General features: G+C 41.3%; 1 protein-coding gene across 3 annotated transcripts in view; it reads left to right on the top strand.

Annotated features, from left to right (window-relative positions):
- The window catches only part of khdc4 (KH domain containing 4, pre-mRNA splicing factor), a 36022-nt gene extending 13637 nt beyond the window's left edge, over positions 1–22385 (top strand). Inside the window, exons 5-14 of one of the 3 annotated variants that reach the window (XR_007934165.1) lie at positions 520–572; positions 860–1083; positions 1712–1923; positions 3616–3676; positions 8503–8560; positions 14332–14558; positions 19576–19716; positions 20272–20353; positions 20666–20751; positions 21876–21938. Coding sequence is in view for 2 of the 3 variants with exons in the window: in XM_028825608.2 (XP_028681441.2) it covers positions 520–572; positions 860–1083; positions 1712–1923; positions 3616–3676; positions 8503–8560; positions 14332–14558; positions 19576–19716; positions 20244–20353; positions 20666–20751; positions 21876–22045 (1342 nt within the window). In the remaining variant the exon portion in view is untranslated. Of the gene's footprint in view, positions 1–519; positions 573–859; positions 1084–1711; positions 1924–3615; positions 3677–8502; positions 8561–14331; positions 14559–19575; positions 19717–20243; positions 20354–20665; positions 20752–21875 lie in introns of those variants that run through there. The other 2 variants (XM_028825608.2, XM_028825611.2) reach the window with 2 other exon arrangements.
- The last annotated feature ends 416 nt before the right edge of the window (positions 22386–22801 follow it).

A 22801-nucleotide genomic window follows, 5' to 3' on the forward strand; every position in this document is an offset into this window, starting at 1 on the left:
TACCATATTCCTCTTATTGTCCATCTCCTTACAGTAGCAGTTTCCTGCAATGAACTATAGTGCTAGAACTACTCTATTTTGTTAACTAAGGTATTACTGTATATTACTAGACCACACATACCAAATATGAATTGTTGGGGTCAAGTATAATACAGAAGGTGATGGTACAAACACACAGGATTTTCTCTCCTTCGGTCTAAGCCTTCTTCAGGCCTCGGTGGTAGCCGCTTTAATACTCCCCTTGTTAGAGAGAAGTTGTCTGGGCTACAGCTCTGCTCACAATGGGCCTTCCTGTGTTTCAAAACCCATCTGTGAGACAAGAGGGAGAAACTTACAAGGGGATTGAGGCACCTGTTATGGAAACCCATACTTGCACTATTTGTAAACTTGTTGTGAGGATGTGTTTTTAGGTCAACTGGATCTGTAAAGATGTGTTTCTTTTTGAATTTTTTTTTTTTGTATATTTTAATTTTCTTTTCTTTCCAACCCCCACCCCCCCCCATCAATCTCCCAATCTAGGGACCGGCCACTTTATTTACATGTGCAAGGCCAGTCACGAGATGTGGTGGACAGTAAGTACTGTTAATTTCATGTCATGAAAGTTAGTAATGGAATTCTAATTCTGCATTGCGTAATTGAATGACTGGAATTTCTCATTTTTATTATTCTGTAAGTTCGTTGCTATTGTTGGGTTTGTGTAGTGCCTTGCAATGGTACTTTACAAACTAAAGCTTGGTTGCTTGGTTCTCTTAATGCTTTAAGAATTGAGGTGAAGCTGCTCATGTGATCATTTGCAGATTCTTGAACTGAATGCTATGAGAGTTTCTTTATAGTCCTCAACAATTTTTCTTCCAATCAGGAGCTGTAAATAGAATAAAAGAGATCATTACCAATGGAGTTGTGAAGGCTGCTACCAGTTCCAGCCCAACATTCAATGGCGCTACTGTTACAGTGTACCAGCAGCCTGCCCAAGCTGCTCAGCCACTTCCTGCTGCCGGAGCCAATATCACAGTCTACCACCAGCCAGCATCGGCCGTACAGTCATTACCTGTAGCTCCCCAGAAGCCTCAGTTTCAAACTGGAGTAAGTCTTTGTAGTGCTCATCAGCCTCCTTTTAAAAAAAAAAAAAAAAAAAAAAAAAGCCTTAATCACACACATGTGCTTGCTAATTGTTGGAGTGGGTGGGGCACATGGGAGTGGAATGAAAAGTTAATGGTCAATAGAGTAGTACGAGGGTGTTGTACTGTGTTAGCCATGATGTGTGTAGTGAGAAGTCAACCAAACGACCCCTTTTATTGGCTAACTAGAAAGATTCAGCTCAGGCCCCTTCTTCAGGCAAGATGTAGAGTTGCCTCAAAAGCTTGCATATTAGAATCTTTCTAGTTAGCCAAATACAAGGTGTCATTTTGTTTATGTTGCTATAATGCTTGTCTTATCTCCTTGATTGTCTTTTTTTTTTTTTTAACTGGATTCAATATAATTACACACAAGGTGGCCCCAAGTTTTTTTGTATTACGAACCTTCAAATTCTTGTTATGCCACTTCTGTTGATTGATTGTTGTGTGTGTGTGTGTGTGTGTTTTTAATAACATGTAATAATACTCAACTTACATTTGGTTTCCTTAAACAAATGTTCTGTAGCTGTTTTGGGATTGAAAAACTCTTGCTCATCTTTGCTGTTTTATTTTTTTGTTTTTGTTTTTTTTGCCAGATGCATTATGTTCAAGATAAAGTGTTTGTGGGTTTAGAACATGCAATTCCATCTTTCAATGTGAAAGAGAAGGTGGAGGGGCCCAACTGTTCTTTTCTACAGCACATCCAGAGTGAAACGGGAGCTAAAGTGTTTCTTCGGGGCAAAGGCTCTGGCTGCATTGAGCCAGCATCAGGGAGGGAAGCGTTTGAGCCAATGTATATATACATCAGGTACGGCTAGGGATGTCCTTATCCAAACTGTACTTTTTTTTTTTTTTTTTTTTTTTTAAGTGTCTTTAAGTAGAATTTGGTGTCTGATTATCAAAAGTGTGTTTCATATTTGACTTTTGTCTGTTTTTCCTAATGGGTGTACTGCTTTAAATATTGCATTGTGTAAAGTAATCGATAACTTGCATACAGTAACTGTTGGCAGTGTCTTGGCAGTTTTCTCTGTGTCCCCCTTTTTCATTGTTGAGTTAAATAACCATGCACAATCCCTCCTTGAATTACATTCACATTTGTTTTTCACTTAACAGATACTTTTATCTAAAACAACTTGGAAAAGAGGTCAGCTTAATTGAGTAACATCACCTAACCAAGTGTTACAGGGCAAGGTTATAAAATTGACCATCAGTAAGATTTTACACCAAAGAGAGCAACACAGGACTGGTTACTTTTATCCTAGCTACAAAGAACCTCACCTTAAACTATTATAAATTAGAAAGATATTCACAGAACAAGAGAATTTTCAGATGCTTCTTCAGATGGAATTACTTGGTTCACTCTTCATAGTAACTTTTTCTCAGATTTCATTTCCACTGATAAATGTTACAAACTATGGAGTGTTGTTATAACTCACATATGTGTTAAGAAGAGCAGGCCATCAGGGTTTAGGTTTTGTTTCTGTGTTAATACTTCATGCCTGTGACATCTTTATCTGACCCTATTCGTTCCTCACCCTCTTTGCACTTAAAGAAGCCTGTCTACTGCTCTCTTTTCGTTTACTTTGTTAATCAACCTACAGACCTCTTCCATTAATCTTACAATGGTCGTGTGATCGTCTTACCCCTACCAATCGGCCCAACTCCAAAATAATTCTGACACTTTAACCTACTCTCTGTAAACCGTTTCTCTTTTTTTTTTTTTTTTTGTTTTTTTTTTTTTTAATCTAATTTCTTGGAATATGTTGGGAATCGGTCCACCTTTGTCTCGACAACTAAAATTCTTATTATTTGAGGCCCATTGACATCACAATTCTAGCAAACCCAAGATTATTGAGCAGCTTGCTTGGTGTTTTGCTTGCCTTTATTATTGTCTTCCCATTCATCCTTGTACCTTGAGGGAGTTGAGCCTGCTGCTAGGCCCTGTTATTGACTGACCAAGGTGAGGTAGGATATACTGAGCACCGCATTGTGTGTATATAATATACTAAGTTGGTTTTTTTCCATTTTTCAGTCCAATTTTTGTCATGCAAAGAAAAATAGATCCAAGTTTTTCAGTGTTCTGGAAGACTGGAGTTGGGTCCTGATTCTAGATCAGAGATTATGCTTTACTGTTTATATCAGTTGAAGTGAACAATATTGTGCTTTATTAGTTTACGTTTAATCCTCTATGACAAATTCGTTTAGCAAAAAATCAATTTGTATTCTGGGTATTAGCTTTACATCTTCAGGTATGCTAAAATAATTAGTCATATATAAGTAGTGTCTGACCAGACATTGAAAAGGTGGTAGAATATGAAGGATAATGCTCACTAGGGTATAATAATGAAGTAAATTAATTGCTGTACAACTGCTTGACTGATTTACACTCTTAGAGTTCTCTTTCCTTTCAAATATAATTGTCTGTGGGCATCACATTATAATGACATCACACATGCATCAATGGCTCCTAACTCTTTTTGCCTCTTTTGTTGTCTTGCAGTCATCCTAAACCAGAGGGCTTGGCAGCAGCAAAGAAGCTCTGCGAGAATTTATTACAAACGGTATGTCTGGGCCTCTAGTCAATGGCGGCCATCCTGGAATGTTTGTTTCTATTTTTCTCATTAAGTATCCTTGGCACATCTAATCTCTGGCACTATGGCTCATATGAAAGAATGGACAAGTTTGTGGCTGTTCTCTGTTTAAGTATTCATAGGTATGGATTTCAAAGTCCAGTGTTTCAAAGTTTCTATTAGTTAAATGTTAGTAGTACAAGATAGGATTCAAGGCCCCCAGCTTAAAAGGATGATGAATATTTTATAGAAAGGGGAATTAATTGTTGTCCCAAACAAATAACTGAACATTTATGAAATCCAATGTGAAAAGAGCTGAGGCTTTGCAGATGTCAGATTACATGATTTGGAATCTTAGATGTCAGGTTACTTTTTTTTAAATCTGTTTAATTTTCAAAGTATTGTGAGGTCACTGCATTCCAATAATTAACACCATGCATGACCATTTATTCCGGGTTTCCCAAGGTTAGCAGCAGTCCTGGCTCAGCTGTTTCCATTTTGTTTTGAGACCAACACATGACATCAGACAGATGAACGCCTCTTCTGTTTGAGTAGTCCATAATACACACTTTTATTCTTGCAGCTGCATTCATCGATTGGTCCACCACTACAGTTCAGGACAAATTTCAACCTGTTGTCGTAGCTTGTCACCAAAGACTGCTAGCTCTGAGTTGCTGGCTATGTCACATTACACAATCGACTGTCACAGGTGCAGGCCACAGCTGTCCCAGACTCCTTAAGTTTATAAAATCTTGATGGAAAATTTGTCTAGTGTGTCAGCGGCTACTTATGAGAGACGTGTTTAAATATTAAAAAATAAGCTAACAAGTGAGAGGCTTAGATTAACCTTCCTCGGGTTGTGGCAGTATAGGTATTGTTGCGGGAATATTAAATGGTGTTAGACTCATTGTGCATAGTTATCCACTTAATTAAATGGTGAACATTTTGTTGGTAATTGGCTTTTGTCCTGCCCTCTGCCTGAAGAGCCCTGCTTCATTCCTCTGCTTCCAGTGACCACACAGACAAGAGTTTCTGGTTTGCTTTGTTTACTCAAGCCAGTTGGAATAAAACTACAGGTGAATAATAAACATAGAATAACATGAAAAATTCTGAGATACAAACTCGCAAGATTAACTTAAAGATGGAATTGGTTATTCTTTACAAATCTTTAAAAAAATTTTAATATTCAAGTTAATAGAAGACATCCTCAGTACATATTCCTGCACAGCTAGTAAGAATGTCTGAAAAGACCTGGGGCCTCATGTATAACGCTGTGCGTAGAACTCGCACTATAACATGGTGTAAGCACAAAAGCGGGATTGAGCGTACGCACAGAAAAATCCAGATGCAGGAATCTGTGCGTACGCAAAATTTCACGTTCTTCCACTACATAAATCCCGACCAGCGTGAAAAGTAACGCACGTGCACGCGCCTTCTGTCCCGCCCCAACTCCTCCCAGAATAATGCCTCTTTGAATATGCAAATCAATTTAAATAGCCTTCTGTGAAAAGACAATGGGAAAAGAACAGGGGGAAAATATAAGAATTTCAGCGAATACCAAGTGGAGGCAAAGGAAAAACCTACTATTTGTTGGTTTAAACAGTGGTATAATCAACAAAAGAAAGTTGATCGAGTGACAGAGTGTCGGAGAAACTCGAAAGATCAAGTTCACAAAGTCTCACACAGTGCCCGAAATAAAAAAGAAATCGCGTATCAAAGTCGCCGTGAAAAGGCGACTCATAGCCCACCGTCTGAGTGTCATATGAAAGCTTATTGGGGTACAGACAAAAAAAATTGGCACACAGTGGGGGAAAAAAGCACGAAATGTCAACTTTAATCTCAAAATTTCCACTTTAATCATGTAGTTTATTTTGCCATTAAAGTAGAACATCATAAACTTCATCTTAAAATCGTTTATTTTACTAGTTTCTCAAGTAGCACGTTAAATGCTTTGTTCTGTATTTGATCTTCTATGTGCTCTGTGTGTGAATCACTACGTGCTTCCGTTCTTTCTCTTTCTCCGACAGGACACAGAAACCATTACATTCGAGATATTACAGCTTTCTGAATAATTAAAATACTGAGATGTATACGTGATATCATTTTCATGATGATAGCAATGAAAGCATGTTATTAAACATGGGAACACTGTGGCGCAGTGATTGTTCATATCTCACGCAAGAGGCTTGCTGCGCCATGTGCGACCTTCGCTGAAATAATTTATTACAGAAGTACTGTCTCTTTCAAACGTACTTTTCTTTCTCCAAATACCCAATCGGCACACAATCAGCTCTGTAATAGACGTTAAGCCATCTGTAAGCTTAGAACGCCGATTCTTCAAAACTTTTAAGGAACATTGAAATATCTTCGTAGTACATGTTTAACTATTCTATCCGTCTATCCTTCCAGTGTCGCGTCAGCACCAGCAATAATACAGCGCAAGGCAGGAGCTATCCGTGAACCAGCTATACACTGCGGCACCGTGTCCTCACATGTTTAATTATTAACAATGCAGATTATTTAAATGAAGTTAAAGTTTTATCTGTATACAGTAATCCCTCCTCCATCGCGGGGGTTGTGTTCCAGAGCCATCCGCGAAGTAGAAACCATATGTTTATATGGTTATTTTTATATTGTCATGCTTGGGTCACAGATTTGCGCAGAAACACAGGAGGTTGTAGAGAGACAGGAACGTTATTCAAACACTGCAAACAAACATTTGTCTCTTTTTCAAAAGTTTAAACTGTGCTCCATGACAAGACCGAGATGACAGTTCCGTCTCGCAATTAAAAGAATGCAAACATATCTTCCTCTTCAAAGGAGTGCGCGTCAGGAGCACAGAATGTCAGAAAGACAGAGGAAAGCAAACAAATCAATAGGGCTGTTTGGCTTTTAAGTATGCGAAGCACTGTGGCACAAAGCTGTTGAAGGCGGCAGCTCACACCCCCTACGTCAGGATCACAGATAGTCAGCGCAAGAGAGAGAGAAAAGTAAGTTGGGTAGCTTCTCAGCCATCTGCCAATAGCGTCCCTTGTATGAAATCAACAGGGCAAACCAACTGAGGAAGCATGCACCAGAAATTAAAAGACCCATTGTCCGCAGAAATCGGCGAACCAGCAAAAAGTCTGCGATATATATTTAAATATGCTTACATATAAAATCCGCAATAGAGTGAAGCTGCGAAAGGCGAAGCGCGATATAGCGAGGAATCACTGTACTATAAGCAACATATTTTGCTGCATTTCATCTTAAAAATGATATTGTCATCATACGCACTTTATAAAGTAGCGCAGGTTGTGCAATATTATAACTGTAGTGTAAGTTTACATTGAGATAATTGTACTTATAAGTACAAACAGTTCTACAAGGAGCACTTGATGGACTGATTGAGTGCGTTTAGAGTTCTTGGGATGAAACTGTTTCTGAAACGCGAGGTCCGTACAGGAAAGGCTTTGACGCTTTTTGCCGTGGTTGAGGTAGTGTGTACTTGAAACTGTATACCGATAATTCTCTTTCCGATCAGCTGCTGCTGTGATTCACACTCAGATACAGTGATATAAATACTCTGAGTGGTGCAGTGAGAGTAATATGGAAAAAGATGATCCGCAGTGGCAACCCTTAACGGGAGCAGCTGAAAGAAGAAGAAGATGCAGTGAGAGTTACAACGCTAAAGCAGTTCTGGTATTTGGAATACTATGGCTATTCCCTGGACCATTATATTGCTGCAGGTTAATTACAATCCGATGCATTACACTAATAAACAATATGCAGTTAATTTCAGTGTATTTATAAAGCCGCGTCAGGAATGTGGAGCTAAGAAAGAAAGGGTGACCACACAGGAACAGTAGCACTGCTTTGATGCTGGGTGCCGCCAGTCTGCAAAACCGAGCGGAGAAATTGCGTACGACAAGGTATGAGTTACCGTGGAAATGTGCATGGCTTTACGCCAAGTTTAGGTTTTATACATCGCGATTTGAGTGTGGAAACATTCGTACGCAACATTTCTGTGCGTACGCACCGTTTATACATGAGGCCCCTGCTCCGGGGATTGTCTTTGAAATATAGTGAAAGCTCACACAACAAAGGCAAGTGTAGAAATGTTTATTTTAAAATGAGTCCACTAAAATAACTTCAAATATCTGTGGCAGTCTCACAGATATGCATTAATATAAAGAAATAAACATCCATAAAACATTTTACATACCAACAATGCCTTCAAACCCCAAACTGTGCTGAACATTTTAAAGGAGCAACACAAACATGCTTTGTTTGTTTCAGTATGTCTGCTTGATGACATCATTAACTGAAGAAGGGCTATGAAGTATACAAATGCAAATGAACATCACCACTAGATGGTGCTAATTTATTTAATTCTGTCAATTCATATAAAGTTCATCAGAACAGCAGAGTTTTATTTACTTAGCCATAGACAGTAAGTGCAGTCATAAGCTGATAAAGGCTACGGTCATTTGTGTAATAAATCCTGCTTGAGACTGCTGGCTTTCAACCATAAGTACTTTATCTGAAAATGCCTTGGTAATTTTTTGTTTCTTTAAAAAAAATCTCTTAACTGTCAATCACAAACGAACACACATTTTAGACGACTGCCCCACTCATTATACATTATAGTGGTGGTTAAGAGAATGGCGTGTATGATCTTGAAATTGTAGAAAAGTGTGTGTGTATTAGTGTTACTGAACCAGATTAAGCACATCATGCTGATAGTTTGAAGTCCGTGTTGGTTATTCTCTGCATGGTCTGGGTGTCTGCCCTCTGCTTATTGTTTTAACAATAGTACTCTTTGTAATTTGTTTCAGGTTCACGCAGAGTATTCCTGTTTTTTGGGGCAGATGAGTGCAATAATTCCCACACCAGGTATGATTCCCATTAGATGTTTAAAACTCTTTTGCCAAAGTAATGTGATGCTCTAGGGTGGGCCTGCTTTGATTTTTGGGTAAGCTGCCCAATTAGCGTTTTTCTGTTATTCATGAACTTCCAACTCAAATCCAAACAAAATTGCTTCAAGGTGCAAGATGCCAATGCAATTTGTAGTAACACAAAGATATTTGAACAGGCTATGCATTCATTTTTAAACACGGGAGAAACTCCACTTTCTCTTTTGCTGTTTTCTGGGTGCAATCTTCTTTTTTTTTTTTTCTTTTTTTTTTTTTTTTCTTTTACAGACTTTCTGATTTATGAATCGGAGTCTCTCTTGTCTGTTAGACTTTTAGCAAAGGAAAGTAAAAATTTCATAATCTAGAACCTGTTTCAGTTACACACATGAGAAAATGAGTGAGCATGCAAAAGGAATTACAACATTGTTTTAAAAATATTTTTATTAGAAGAAAACCTAAACCTGTCCTGATCACAGAGTTTTAGATGGAAGACCTGGCCTCAAATCCAGTATGTTGGCAGGTCTTGTTGGGTAAGATAGCAGACCTCTAGCTAAGTAGCTGTACAGATAACAGTAACATCCGTTCATCCATACTTAAATTTTAATCTATTATTTCAGTCCTATCATGCCACCATTAGGGTGGGCCACTTTGTGTATCCAGTAGGGAACGTCAGCTCCATCTATGACCCAGACTCAGTGCTGGGAATCACACTGTGGGAGGCCATTTCACTTACAGTCCTGTCTCATAATAACAGCAACACCACACTTAAGTTTATACTATTGTTATATTAAAGAATCGACATACAAATTCAACGTCGGGGTCTTTTGAAAAACCCAATAGGAAAAGTGAGCACTGCAACATAGTGACAATAGTAATCATCAGAAATAACAAAATTGCATTGTATGCTCGCTTGCTACTGGACTAGTGCTTGAATCCAAGTACAGAAACTATTTACAATAGCTGTGACGTCAATCACAACATTGTCACACATGCTCCTGTTAGAAATCTTGGAGTTTTGCTTGATTCATCACATTCGGTCTCTGTCCAAAATGTCATTCTATCATCTCTGTAACATTGCCCACCTCTGTCCATTTCTGTCCTTTTAATGATGCTCAAATTCTGATTCATTGTTTCATAAAGTCTCGTATTGATTACTGTAATTCCTTCTTCATCGGCCTCCCTGCAAAATCTATTCAGAAGCTACAGCGCATTCAGAACTCCGCAGCCAGAGTCCTCACCCACACAAAGTGTTTTGCTCACATCTCCCCTGTTCTCTCCCATCTTCACTGGTTACCGGTTCCATCAAGGATTAAATTCAAGATTCTGCTTCTCACCTTCAAAGCCCTACATAACCTTCCCCACCCTCTACCTCACTCGGCTCCTAGCTCCTTACACTCCTTGCCGCTCTCTCAGGTCCTCGAGCAGTCATCTCCTTACTGTCCCACACACCAAACTCTCCAACCTGGGAGGAAGGTCCTTCAGTGTTATGGCCCCTCAACTCTGGAACTTTCTTCCTCAGTCTCTCTGAGTCTGCTCCTCTTTCTGTACCTTTAAATCTTAACTGAAAACTTTACTCTTTTACGAACTTTTGTCGTCTTTGTGATTTTTTTTTTTTAGTATGTAAAGCAACATTTGGGTTTGTGAAAGGCGCTCTATAAATGCAACTTATTATTATTATTTTTATTTATTATGTTTGTTCAAGGGTGTCATTCTTGACTCATCCATTCCAAGGTATTTGTCACATGAAAAAATACAATGCATTTTATTAGTCCAGGGGTCCTCAGTCCCAGTCCTGGAGGGCCGCAGTGGCTGCAGGTTTTTGTTCCAACCCGGTTGCTTAATTAGAAAGCAATTCTTTCCAATAATTCAGTTTCATGGCTTGTATGTCAGGTCATTCTCATATCCTAGATTTACTTCCCCTTTCTAAGGGTATCATCCAAATGATTTGAAGGCTAAAATGGAGGATGAATTCTCAGTCCTTCACTTTTTTTCTCTTCACTTTCCTTCCAAGTATTTAATTAAACCCAGTAGTACATGATAAATACACACAGGTGTAAATGGTAATAAGCTAAATGGAGAAATGCTGGTCTCTTTTGTCATTTGCATGTGTAGCAGTAGAGGTTTCCGATCACCTCTTGAACCCTCAGGTACCACTCCAAACACCAGGTAAAAGTCCAAGACTCTTTTATTTTGAAATAATTACGTGCACAAAGCACCCTTCACTCCACACTACTCATATAATAAACCAATCAACAATAATACTCTCTCTTCTCCGCTCCCTGACACTTAGCCACCCTACCTCCCAGCTTAGCTCAATGTCTGGGCTTTCCCAGAGTCCTTTATACTCCCTGACCCGGAGGTGTTTCCGTTCCATTACCCACAAGTCCTTATTCCTTCCGGGTCAGGGTAAACAGTCCTTATCTTCACCCCGGAAGCATGTTGTTTCTTCCTGTCATTGGATTATGATGCACTTCCGGGTTATAGGGCATATATGAGTCCACGGGCCTCCCTACAGCGACTCCCAGTGGTCCCCAAGGTATCCAGCAGGGCTGTGCATAAAAGCTACATAGTCCATGAGGCCCTGCTGGAATTCGGGGCCCGTCCATTCTGTCGGGAGAGCTCCTCCTGGCGGCCTGGGGGTGAGGGCCGGAATATGAAGCCGGCCATCCATCACACATGTTATTGCTAATAAGGAGCAATTAAAAATCAAGAATACAGATCTTTAAGACTAAAATAAGCAGTGAGGGTTCAAAATCTTAACGAGCAAGACAAGTAAAATGAAGCAGAAGTGTTACTTGAGCAATAAGGGCTTCTTATTAAGTAATTGGGATGGAACAAAAACCTGCAGCCACTGCGGCCCCCCAGGACGGTGATTGAGGACCCCTGTATTAGTCCAACAGATTGTGTATTCCACTGACACTATAACCTAATAATGTAAAGTTTTAAATAGAAAAAAGAACAGAAATAAAAAGGAATGGTAGAGGAAATGCTAATCCCTTTGGAACACCTTGAGTGTCACGCTGGTACTGTGAACATGGGGGTCTCAAACTCTGGTCCTTAGAGGCCAATATTGTGCCTATTTATAGCTGTTACTAGATTTTTTTTTTATTTGCACACTTTATTAATGCTGTGACTTTGCAGCATTAATAAAGGGTAGATTACCAGAATGTTTAAAGGAATAGATTTTTTTTTTTGTTCCCTCGTGTACAGTTGAAATCAGAAATATTCGACCTATTCGCCTCAAAAGACATTATAGTGATGTGAATAGAGGTTAAGTAGAATATACAACAAAGAGTCTCATTAAATAACAAAAAATATCTGATACCCATAATTCTCAAAATAACACAACTTTGACTGGGGCTTCATTTGGCCTTCATTACTTCTAATGAGCATTTTTGGTAAGTGCGGACAAGCTTCATGCACCTCTCTATTGGAATCTGCCCATTCTTCACGTGCAGAAGCCTCCAGCTCTTTGATATTTGATGGCTTCTCTGCTGCGATTGCCATCCTAAAATCCCACCATAAATCCCATAGAAAATCTACATTTGGGGAGTACAAGAGGGCTACTCCAGGACATGCTGTGGTCTACTTCTCACCCAAGATTTGGTTGGCTTGGCAGCATTGCTTTGGATTGTTAATCTGTGATCAGCAAGTTTCAGTTTCCCAACAGAAGGCATCACAGTCACCTTAAAATGGCCTGGTATTTCTGCCAGTTATACAGTTAAGAATGCCAGTTCCTGTAGCCGAAAATAATCCTATGTCATCAATGACTGAGTCATAAATCACAAGTCTTGCCTTTCTTGCTCCAGACATACCGTTTGTTCACATGTCCAAGCCATCCCAGTTTAGTTTCATCAGCCCATAGACCTGTCACCCAAAACTCTGCAGGTCTATCCAAATTCCTCCTGCAATATTCTAGTCAACTGTTGTACGTTGAGGTCAAGAGTGGAGTGTGTCTCGGGATTCGGCTATGAAGTCCTTATTTGTTTGGTGTTCGTCTAATAGTTGCCACACTACAAACATTTACTCGGGCCTTCATCCTGCAAGTGTTTCGTTACACAGTCAGATGGATGTTCTAATTAAGTTGAAGAGGGTTCTTGATGACGTTTTTAGCTTTCACTCACAACCGGGTTGGTTTGCAGCTCTGCCATAAGTTTTAAACTTCCTTATTATGCTGCCAATAGTGTTTATATTTCTCAGAAGTCTTCTTATTGCCAGTGCCCTTCAGGGCCAATGAATTAATGTTTTAACGCCACTTTAGGCCATGAAAGTTAGCCAAATGATTTTAAAAACAGGAACATCGTGTAGGGGTTTAATAACTGACATTAACAAAACATCCTGCTACTCGGGAATACTTCGTCATACAATTTTCTTTACTGATTTATGCATCACTCAACTAATAAAGGAGTTGTCCCAAGGTAAAAATCTAAGTTTATTTGGTAAAGCCTTAGTCTTTGGCAGGTTGATTTATTTATGATTGCTACTGCATAGTGTTGTGAAATATTTACTTTCACGTTTTCCTGCTGAACAGAAATAGTTTCTGATAGAGTGTTTATGGTGAAAACAGCCAACAATATAGGAAATTCATTAAGTAAATTGCACATTACATGTGTGGCCTAATGCACATGTCAAGTCATTCGGTGATGGGCTCAAAACATACCAGCGCTGTAAATGTGTTTGTGAACTATAATTGAATGCAGTTAGACCCAAACGGATATTTGAATTGTGAGCCTGCTTCTCATGGTTACCTTATTAATGGTATCTACTACTGGAGCGCCTCGTGGTCATTCAGCAGCGACAGTGTGTCAAACTGACCAAGGCGGGTTCTCTTCCTGTTAATAATGTCTTCACTTGCTTTTCTTTACCTTTTAAACTTGTTGTTTTACATGTCGGTCAGCGCACTCATTTTGCTAACGCCACATTACCAATGAAGGGGCTGAACTCATGAGCGGAAAAGGAGCTGGGGTGATGGCACTTAATGAACTCAATGAGTTTAGTATTTTGTTAACTTTTTATTCCATTTACATGTTACTTTAATATTGTCAGTTTATCTGTTTCCTCAATTATTTCATTTAGGTATCTGAACAGCCGTGCTAACTGTACTTCATTTTATTACTATATATTACAACATATATTCTAAGAAATGTACTTCACAAACATTAAAGCTGAGTAGGCTCAACAGGTTTAAATGCTGGGCAGACAGATGTCTACTTATATAGATTGCCTATAGAACAATAACAATAATTCCTAAGCTGGCTGCTTTTCTGAGTGCAAAGCTTAATGGGCCACCTTGATGCCCTGAATTTCGTTAGTCTGCATCTTTGCCTACATTTGATTTAAGTTAGACATCTCATGGCCTCCAAAGGTAAAGTGTGGGATTAAACCCGGACATATATTGAATATTGGCACTCTGTCCAGAAGCCAACCAGAGTTCCATGTATTTAAACGGTTGGACAAAACTCCAGTACTCAAGTAATTAAATATTCCTGAAACCTCACCTCTAACATGTGGCCCTGCACCTTAATACAAAATGCTAAAATTCTCTTGGATCAAATTAATGTTTGTTCTCTCTACAGTATGTGTCCTTTGTATATTCTTCTCTATGTATAAGTTACAACAAACAAGACATGAAAACAGCTTTCAGTATATTTGCTGTGGCCTTTGACATATTTCTGGTGTTGCAGGGTAGGTTGCCAGTATTACGTTTAGGTGGTTTGTCCTCATCCTTTGTTTTTGTTTCCCTTTTCAAAGGTTATAGTCAGCCGCCTGCACTTAATGGGGTCGTACAGCAGATGTCTTACTACCCGCCCAGTGGCTTCCAGCCTGGTTATTCTGTAGCAACACCTTCCCAGCAGCCTGTTCTTCCCTCCTTTGGAATGCCAAGTGCAATGCCTTCCCAGGTACCCTCTGTTCCTGCAGGAATCCTGCCACCCAGCACACAGTACTCCCTTACACAGCCCACTGAGTCGGTGCATCAGGTATGAAGGAGTAAATGTGTGAAGTCTTGAGCTTCTAGTCTTCAAATTATCTGCTTATTTCTGTCATGAGAGACTCCAAAGTGTAAATTCACGAAAAGGCACAAGGATGTAGAGTAGTAATTACATGAAATGGCAAGACATTCCGGAAAGACTCGCGGAGTCTGTATTATGAAGGTTGCTGCTCTTCGTGACCTGGGTTTGAAATTAGATCACCATCCCATTTGCCTGTCTGAAAAAGATGACTAAAGATGTCTGCCATCATGAATGGCATTAGGCCAATAATAAAAAACACCTGCTCCATTACCCCCACAATTTTGGAGGAGCAATCAGCCAACCTGGGTGAACCCAGAAATTGATTTTTAAACAAGCCAAAATTGCATTGTGGAGGTGGCACACCTTGTTGTTTAATTCTTCACATTTCATTATAGGGTGTGAAAATGCTGTTGTTGGCAAATACCATAAACAAGAATTCATGAAAGGCCTAGGATGGAGCCTGACAGCTAAGAAGGTGCCTCTGTTGCCAAGTGGCTTGTGCCATTTTGTTGAGCTATGACATTAGTACATCAAATTTTGCCGGAGAACTTCTAAAATACCATTTCGTTGCAAAAACAGCTCAGTAACCCTGTGCTCCTGTGATAATAGAATTGTTAATAATAATAATAATACAATAGTTAATTTTTAAAAAAAAAGTAATTTTTAAATGTAGAAAATAGAAACCTCCTTTCCTTTAAAGATTTTGTAAATAGTTTAGATGCTGTTGTCGTCATAAGTCATAGCAAGACTTCACACACACACACACACACACACCAAAGCCTATTATTTATTTATTTATTTATGGGGGGGGGTGTTGGCAAGCCCCCAGTTGTGGCTGAAATCACAAAATTCTGTAGATATGTAAAAGAACAATTAATAATTATTTAACGGAGTAAAAATCCTGAAATTAAAATATTTCCTCTTTTACCGATTGGAGTATTCCGTTAAACTGAGGTCCACTGTGCTCGATGAGTGTTTATAAGAGACTACATAAACGATCCATTTGTTTTAACTGACATTCTTATAGATAAAAAACTTTTTTTTTAAAAAATGACTCATTTAAATAACAGAAAAAAAAAAACTAATGTCGTGTGCAATGGGCCATCGTAACTCGACCTTAAGCAAACTAAATCACCGAAATACAAACATTGGTGTGATGAAGAGACCGTTATTTTTATTTTTTTTTAACCCTTAAACCGCCTGAACCGGCAATGGTCGGTTCCCAATGCAATCTGCCAGCACGCCGGAGCTGATCAGTCGGTGCCTTATATTGGTTGAGTAGCCAGCTCATGACCACTGCCAGCCCTGGCAGAACTGCAGTCTCACTGTCTCTGGGATTCAGCCGCTGCAGTAGACGAGCCTGCAAGCATTCACGTTTACCTCTGTGTGTGCGTGTGTGTGCAGCCAGTTAAAGCGCAGTTGGCTCGGTGATTTACTGAGCTTCATCCATGGCATCAGTTGCACCTTCTACATATTGTTTTTTTTTTTTTTTTTGCAGTGTGTAAAATAAGTGTTGCAGTAATTGTGATGCTCTTTGCATGAAAAAAAATGTTCCATTAAAATTTCACTTTTTCTTGGTGAATTGTGACGTTTACTTAAAAATTGCAGCAAAAAAGTATTTGGCGCCCAGGGGTGCATTAACCCCCAAGTATGTGGCGGTTTAAGGGTTAATAGTTTGTTCCTGTGAAAAAAAGTTTACTCTATCAAAAATAATGTAATTTATTGAATTAAATTATTAAATGATTGAAATGATTTATTGATATTAAAAATCACGACTTTCTTGATATTTTAGTTTATAATTTAAAAACGGAATAAGAATCTGAAAACATCACATCAAAGTTTGATAAATTCTGAAAAGAATGACAAACATATACAGTATCTCACAAAAGTGAGTATACCCCTTTCATTTTTGTAAATATTTGATTTATATCTTTTCATGGGACAACACTGAAGATATAACACTTTGATGCAATGTCAAGTAATCCGTGTACAACTTGTATAACAGTGTGAATTTGCTGTCTCCTCAAAATAACTCCACACACAGCCATTAATGTCTAAACCGCTGGCAACAAAAGTGAGTACACCCTTAAGTGAAAAATGTCCAAATTGTGCCCAATTAGCCATTTTCCCTCCCCAGTATCACCAGCTGCACACTGCATCAAATTAGTCTGCATGGCTGTCGTCCCACAAGGAAGCCTTTTCTATAAATGATGCACAAGAAAGCCCGCAAACAGTTTGCTGAAGACAAGCAGACTAAGGACATGGATTACTGGAACCACGTCCTGTGGTCTGATGAGACCAAGGTAAACTTATTTGGTTCAGATGGTGTCAGGTGTGTGTGGTGGCAACCAGGCGAGGAGTACAAAGACAAGGGTGTCTTGCCTACAGTCAAGCATGGTGGTGGGAGTGTCATGGTTTGGGGCTGCATGAGTGCTGCCGGCACTGGGGAGCTACAGTTCATTGAGGGAACCATGAATGCCAGCATGTACTGTTACATACTGAAGCAGAGCATGATCCCCTCCCTTCGGAAACTCAACATGATAACGACCCCAAACACCCCTCCAAGATGACCACTGCCTTGATAAAGAAACTGAGGGTAAAGGTGCTGGACTGGCCAAGCATGTCTCCAGACCTAAACCCTATTGAGCATCTGTGGGGAAGGTGGAGGAGCGCAAAATGTCTCCAACATCCACCAGCTCCGTGATGTCGTCATGGAGGAGTGGAAGAGGATTCCAGTGGCAACCTGTGAAGCTTGTGTGAACTTCATGCCCAAGAGAGTTAATGGTGACCACACAAAATATTGACACGTTGGACACAATTTGGACAGTTTTCACTGAGGGGTGTACTCACTTTTGTTGCCAGCGGTTTAGACATTAATGGCTGTGTGTTGAGTTATTTTGAGGGGACAGCAAATTTACACTATTATGCAAGCTGTACACGGACTACTTTACATTGTATCAAAGTGTCATATCTTCAGTGTTGTCCCATGAAAAGACAGAATAAAATATTTACAAAAAATGTATATGTAGGTTTTAAAATAGCCCGATTTAAAGTGTGACAAAAAAAGTCACATAAAAACATTGCACTCATAGGCTTAGGATTTACAGTATGTATGTATATATCTAGATATATAGATCTCTATACAGTGCATCCAGAAAGTATTCCCAGCACATCACTTTTTCCACATTTTGTTATGTTACAGCCTTATTCCAAAATGGATTAAATTCATTTTTTTTCCTCAGAATTCTACACACAACACCCCATAATGACAACGTGAAAAAAGTTTACTTGAGGTTTTTGCAAATTTATCCATCCATCCTCTCCGCTTATCCGAGGTCTGGTCGCGGGGGCAGCAGCTTGAGCAGAGATGCCCAGACTTCCCTCTCCCCGACCACTTCTTCTAGCTCTTCCGGGAGAATCCCGAGGCGTTCCAGGCCAGCCAGGAGACATAGTCCCTCCAGCGTGTCCTGGGTCTTCCCCGGGGCCTCCTCCCGGTTGGACGTGCCTGGAACACCTCACCAGGGAGGCGTCCAGGAGGCATCCTGATCAGATGCCCGAGCCACCTCATCTGACTCCTCTCGATGCGGAGGAGCAGCGGCTCTACTCTGAGCCCCTCCCGGATGACTGAGCTTCTCACCCTATCTTTAAGGGAGAGCCCAGACACCCTGTGGAGGAAACTCATTTCAGCCGCTTGTATTCGCAATCTCGTTCTTTCGGTCACTACGCATAGCTCATGACCATAGGTGAGGGTAGGAACATAGATCGACCGTAAATTGAGAGCTTTGCCTTATGGCTCAGCTCCTTTTTCACCACGACAGACCGATGCAGAGCCCGCATCACTGCGGACGGCCGCACCGATCTGCCTGTCGATCTCACGCTCCATTCTTCCCTCACTCGTGAACAAGTCCCCGAGATACTTGAACTCCTCCACTTGGGGCAGGATCTCGCTACCAACCCTGAGAGGGCACTCCACCCCTTTTCCGGCTGAGGACCATGGTCTCGGATTTGGAGGTGCTGACTCCCATTCCAGCCGCTTCACACTCAGCTGCGAACCGATCCAGAGAGAGCTGAAGATCACGGCCTGATGAAGCAAACAGGACAACATCATCTGCAAAAAGCAGTGACCCAATCCTGAGTCCACCAAACCGGACCCCCTCAACACCCTGGCTGCGCCTAGAAATTCTGTCCATAAAAGTTGAAGCCACTCCTTTGATATCTTGGCTGTGTGCTTAGGGTCGTTGTCCTGCTGAAAGATGAACCGTCACCCCAGTCTGAGGTCAAGAGTGCTCTGGAGCAGGTTTTCATCCAGGATGTCTGTGTACATTGCTGCAGTCATCTTTCCCTTTATCCTGACTAGTCTCCCTGTCCCCATCCCCACAGCATGATGCTGCCACCACCATGCTTCACTGTAGGGATGGTGCCAGGTTTCCTCCAAACGTGACGCCTGGCATTCACACCAAAGAGTTCAATCTTTGTCTCATCAGACCAGAGAATTCCAGGCGGGCTGCCATGTGCCTTTTACTAAGGAGTGGCTTCCGTCTGGCCACTCTACCATACAGACCTGATTGGTGGATTGCTGCAGAGATGGTTGTCCTTCTGGAAGGTTCTCCTGTGAATACTTATGTACATGTGCTTTCTCAATTTTTTTTATTTTTAATAAATTTGCAAAAACCTCAAGTAAACTTTTTTCACGTTGTCATTATGGGGTGTTGTGTGTAGAATTCTGAGGAAGAAAATGAATTTAATCCATTTTGGAATAATGCTGTAACATAACAAAATGTGGAAAAAGTGAAGCGCTGGGAATACTTTCCGGAAGCGCTGTATGAGAGAGAGAAGATTTTTTTTTTTGTTTGTTTTTTTTCTTAAAAATATGATTGGTGTAAAGACACCATAATAATGTGCATTTAAATGATGTCAGAATGTCCTGCCATCAACTTCAGTCTTAAATTTTGAGATTTATTTATTTATTTATTTTACTTTGCAGCAACCCCTGTCAGCTGGAAGTTTCCCCAACATGGTGCCTGCCCCTGGAAAGTCTGTCCAGCCAGCTGGTCATCCGCCTCAGAAGAGGCGCTTCACTGAGGAGGTGCCAGATGAGAGGGGCACAGGACTCCTGGGTTACCAGGTGAGCTGATGGCTGTTGTATTAACAGTCGCACACATTGCCCTTCACCGTTTTCTCGGGACCCACTTGTGTAAAATAGCAATTTAAACAGCACAGCTTTGCATGCTGTTGAGCAGATGCATGAGAACAGAGATGTGTATCCAACACATGGCCTTTTCAAGATAGTGAACGTTCTGGGATTTGTCTAACCATGGCGTGCTACATCTCTGAGCTAGCCTTAGTTTTGGTAATTCTTCGGTAGGCAAGCAGTAACCCGTGAATTGGTACAGTGCACTTGACACAACGGTAAGTTGTTTCATTTACATCAATAGAAGGAAACCATCTTACCAGCCTCCATTTTCCAGTGTCCTGCTGGTGTTTCAAACTCTTTGCCAGTGTGCATCATATAACTGCCCAAGTTCTCCAGCACTTGATTCCAAAGTTGCTCTACCTGCCGCAATGCATAGTCAAATTGTAAGATTGGGGAAGGCGAGGGGCAGCCACCAGTGCAGTATTTGAGCTAATGCAACTGTGTTTTTCTGCTCATAGCATGGACCCATTCATATGACTAATTTAGGTACAGGCTTCTCCATGGACAGCTCCAGTGAGTCGGGACCACCTCAGGGTAGTGGCACCAGCCTGCTGACAGAGCGCGACAGGTAAGTGGATTTCCAAGTCCATTTTATTTCAGCCCCACCAGCGCAAGAGGCCTGGTGTAGTTCTACAAGGGTGGTTGCTTCAGCAGGTGGGCACACTGAAGTCCAGCTTATTTCCTTCACTAGCACCAGAATCTAGTAACAAACTGAGCGGGGAGCAGGCGGCTTGTATCTTTACCAGTTGTCGCTGAACTGATCTTGCACATGGCATTTTGTGCAACTGGCCTGTTGAATTTTGAAGTTTAGCTGCTCAGCCTGTCCCTGCTATTGTGTTATATATAATCAGCTTTTTGTTTTATTAATTTCCCTCCTAAGCAGACAGTTGATGCCACCACCACCAGTACCGGTCAATGGCTCCAGAACAGAGATGGAGGAAAGGAGAGTTTCAATCCCTGCCTTGGGTGAGTTGAGACTTGTAGAAAGTCCTACTGCACCAGTAGAACTCTTGTTCGTCAGTGAAACTGAAAACGGTTCTTATCAAGGTCCTTGTCCATTCTCAGTGAGGGCACTGGCACACTGTCAAGCTCAGTGTTGCCCCATCGATGAGGCTGTGCCTATAGTGGAACCTGTGAGTCAACAGAGAGCCTGTAAAGATAGGAGTAGCCATGCGAGTGAAGTGACTTTTTTATTTAAAGTATTTTCAGGTATACTGAAGCCCTACCTTCCCAAGTTCCTTTTGACGTGACTAACACGGCACGTTTAGTATAAATTACAGGTGGTGGGTTTCTTGTAGCATGGCTGTTTGTGGCTGGCTTAGCTGTGAAGCAGATACAGACAGGTTTTTGCAGATCATTTTGAGTAATGGACACATCAGGCTCCACGTAGTTCAGCCCCAGTACCGCATGTGGAGGGGGCCCTGTGCCATTTATGTAGTGTGAGGTCCCTGAGCTCTTGGCAGGCCTGCTGTCCCTCGGTGAGTGTCTCGGTCCACTTGCCCCTTGTCTATCACCCCTTTTAGTCTCCTTGCAGATTAGATGTGTGTGCTTTCTCCCCTCCCCCCCCCCCCCCCCCCCTCTCCCCCCCCCCCCCCCCCCCCCCCCCTTTTTGCCTGTTGATGCTACAGATTTTTGAAATTCCTCCCAAATGCTCCTGCCATTTTGGATGGGAGTCTGCCTTGTCCAACTAAGGTGACAGTGGAGTGTACTTGTGGAAGTGACCTTGTCAAGTGCGCTCGTCCCGGCCGCAGATGTGACGTTTGTGCCTTGTGCCTGTCTAACGTTGCTCTCTCTCTTTTGTGTTTTTTTTTCTCTCTCTCTCTCTCTCTTTTGTCTCTTTACATGATTGTCATGGACCCTCGACGGTGGTGTGGATGGGGCTGGTGATATCTCTGTGCTTCTTGGCCATCACTGGACGGAATCTTTCCACCCCTCCTCCTCCTCCTCCTCCTCCTGTAACCGCCAACGTGGTGCCTCTATTGAATTAACTTTTGTTTTCTTCTCTCATTTAAATACAACATTCATTTTGGATTTGGGGTGGGGGGGGGCACTATATTGGGGTGTGTGTTTCTTTTCTTTCTCTTTTTCAGATCATCCTGTCAAGAGAATGAAGACCTCCTTGAAAGGAGCCGGGCTCGTGGCATACTCCGGGGACTCTTCCGATGAAGAGGACGATTACTGCAACAGTAAAAGCGCAAGTAGTTTTGGACAGGCAGTGAATTCTGGGTTCCGCTGCTCTTTCCCGGTCACAGCGGACTAAACAGCAACACATTCCATTCTGGATGGCACCTTAGCGGACCTTTGTGCCCTCGTCATGACTGTCCACGTGCTCTCAACCCTGCATGCTCTGGCACTTCTTTCATGGACCATAAAGGGACGCCACCCAGACCTGGAGACGCCCAGACCAGCACCACCCTGGCACATGAAGCCTTGAGGCATTGGTGGGGTTGGCTGCTTTTTTTTCCCCTTTTCTTTAATTTGACCTTTTATTATTATTATTTTTTTTTTTTTTTTTTCCCCATTGCAGTTGACTTTTCTTAGAAATTTGTTGATCTTTTATTTTGTGAACTTGCAGCACAATAAACTTCTGAAGGAGTGCACACTCGAGTCTGGCTGTGAATGGAAGTGCGCTGCTGTAGCATCGTGTCTTTGTACTGAACAAGCTGCGCGCAAATGGTAAAGATGACTGTAGTGAGACACTCTGCAGGCTTTGATGCCAAGGCTGGGGGTGTATGACAAGGTGGGTCTTGTGGTTAACTGTGTGGGCCTTGGCACAGAGACAGCTATTTGTGAATGATGGGTTCTTTATTGAACGGCATCTCCTCAAACCGAGTCGGCGGTTTCTCAACGTGAGTGCACAAATGATGTTGGTGGCTAGATGGGTAAAGCACATGCACACGTACGTCTGTCTGAATTCTTCATTCTCATTCACTTCACTTCTGATTCGTTGATCCAAATCATTCCTAGCGGACAAGCAGTCCGCCGCTGATGGTCCTCTTGCCCATCTTAAGAGTAC

The sequence above is a fragment of the Erpetoichthys calabaricus genome, chromosome 2 (assembly GCF_900747795.2).
Source record: "Erpetoichthys calabaricus chromosome 2, fErpCal1.3, whole genome shotgun sequence".
NCBI lineage: Eukaryota > Metazoa > Chordata > Cladistia > Polypteriformes > Polypteridae > Erpetoichthys > Erpetoichthys calabaricus.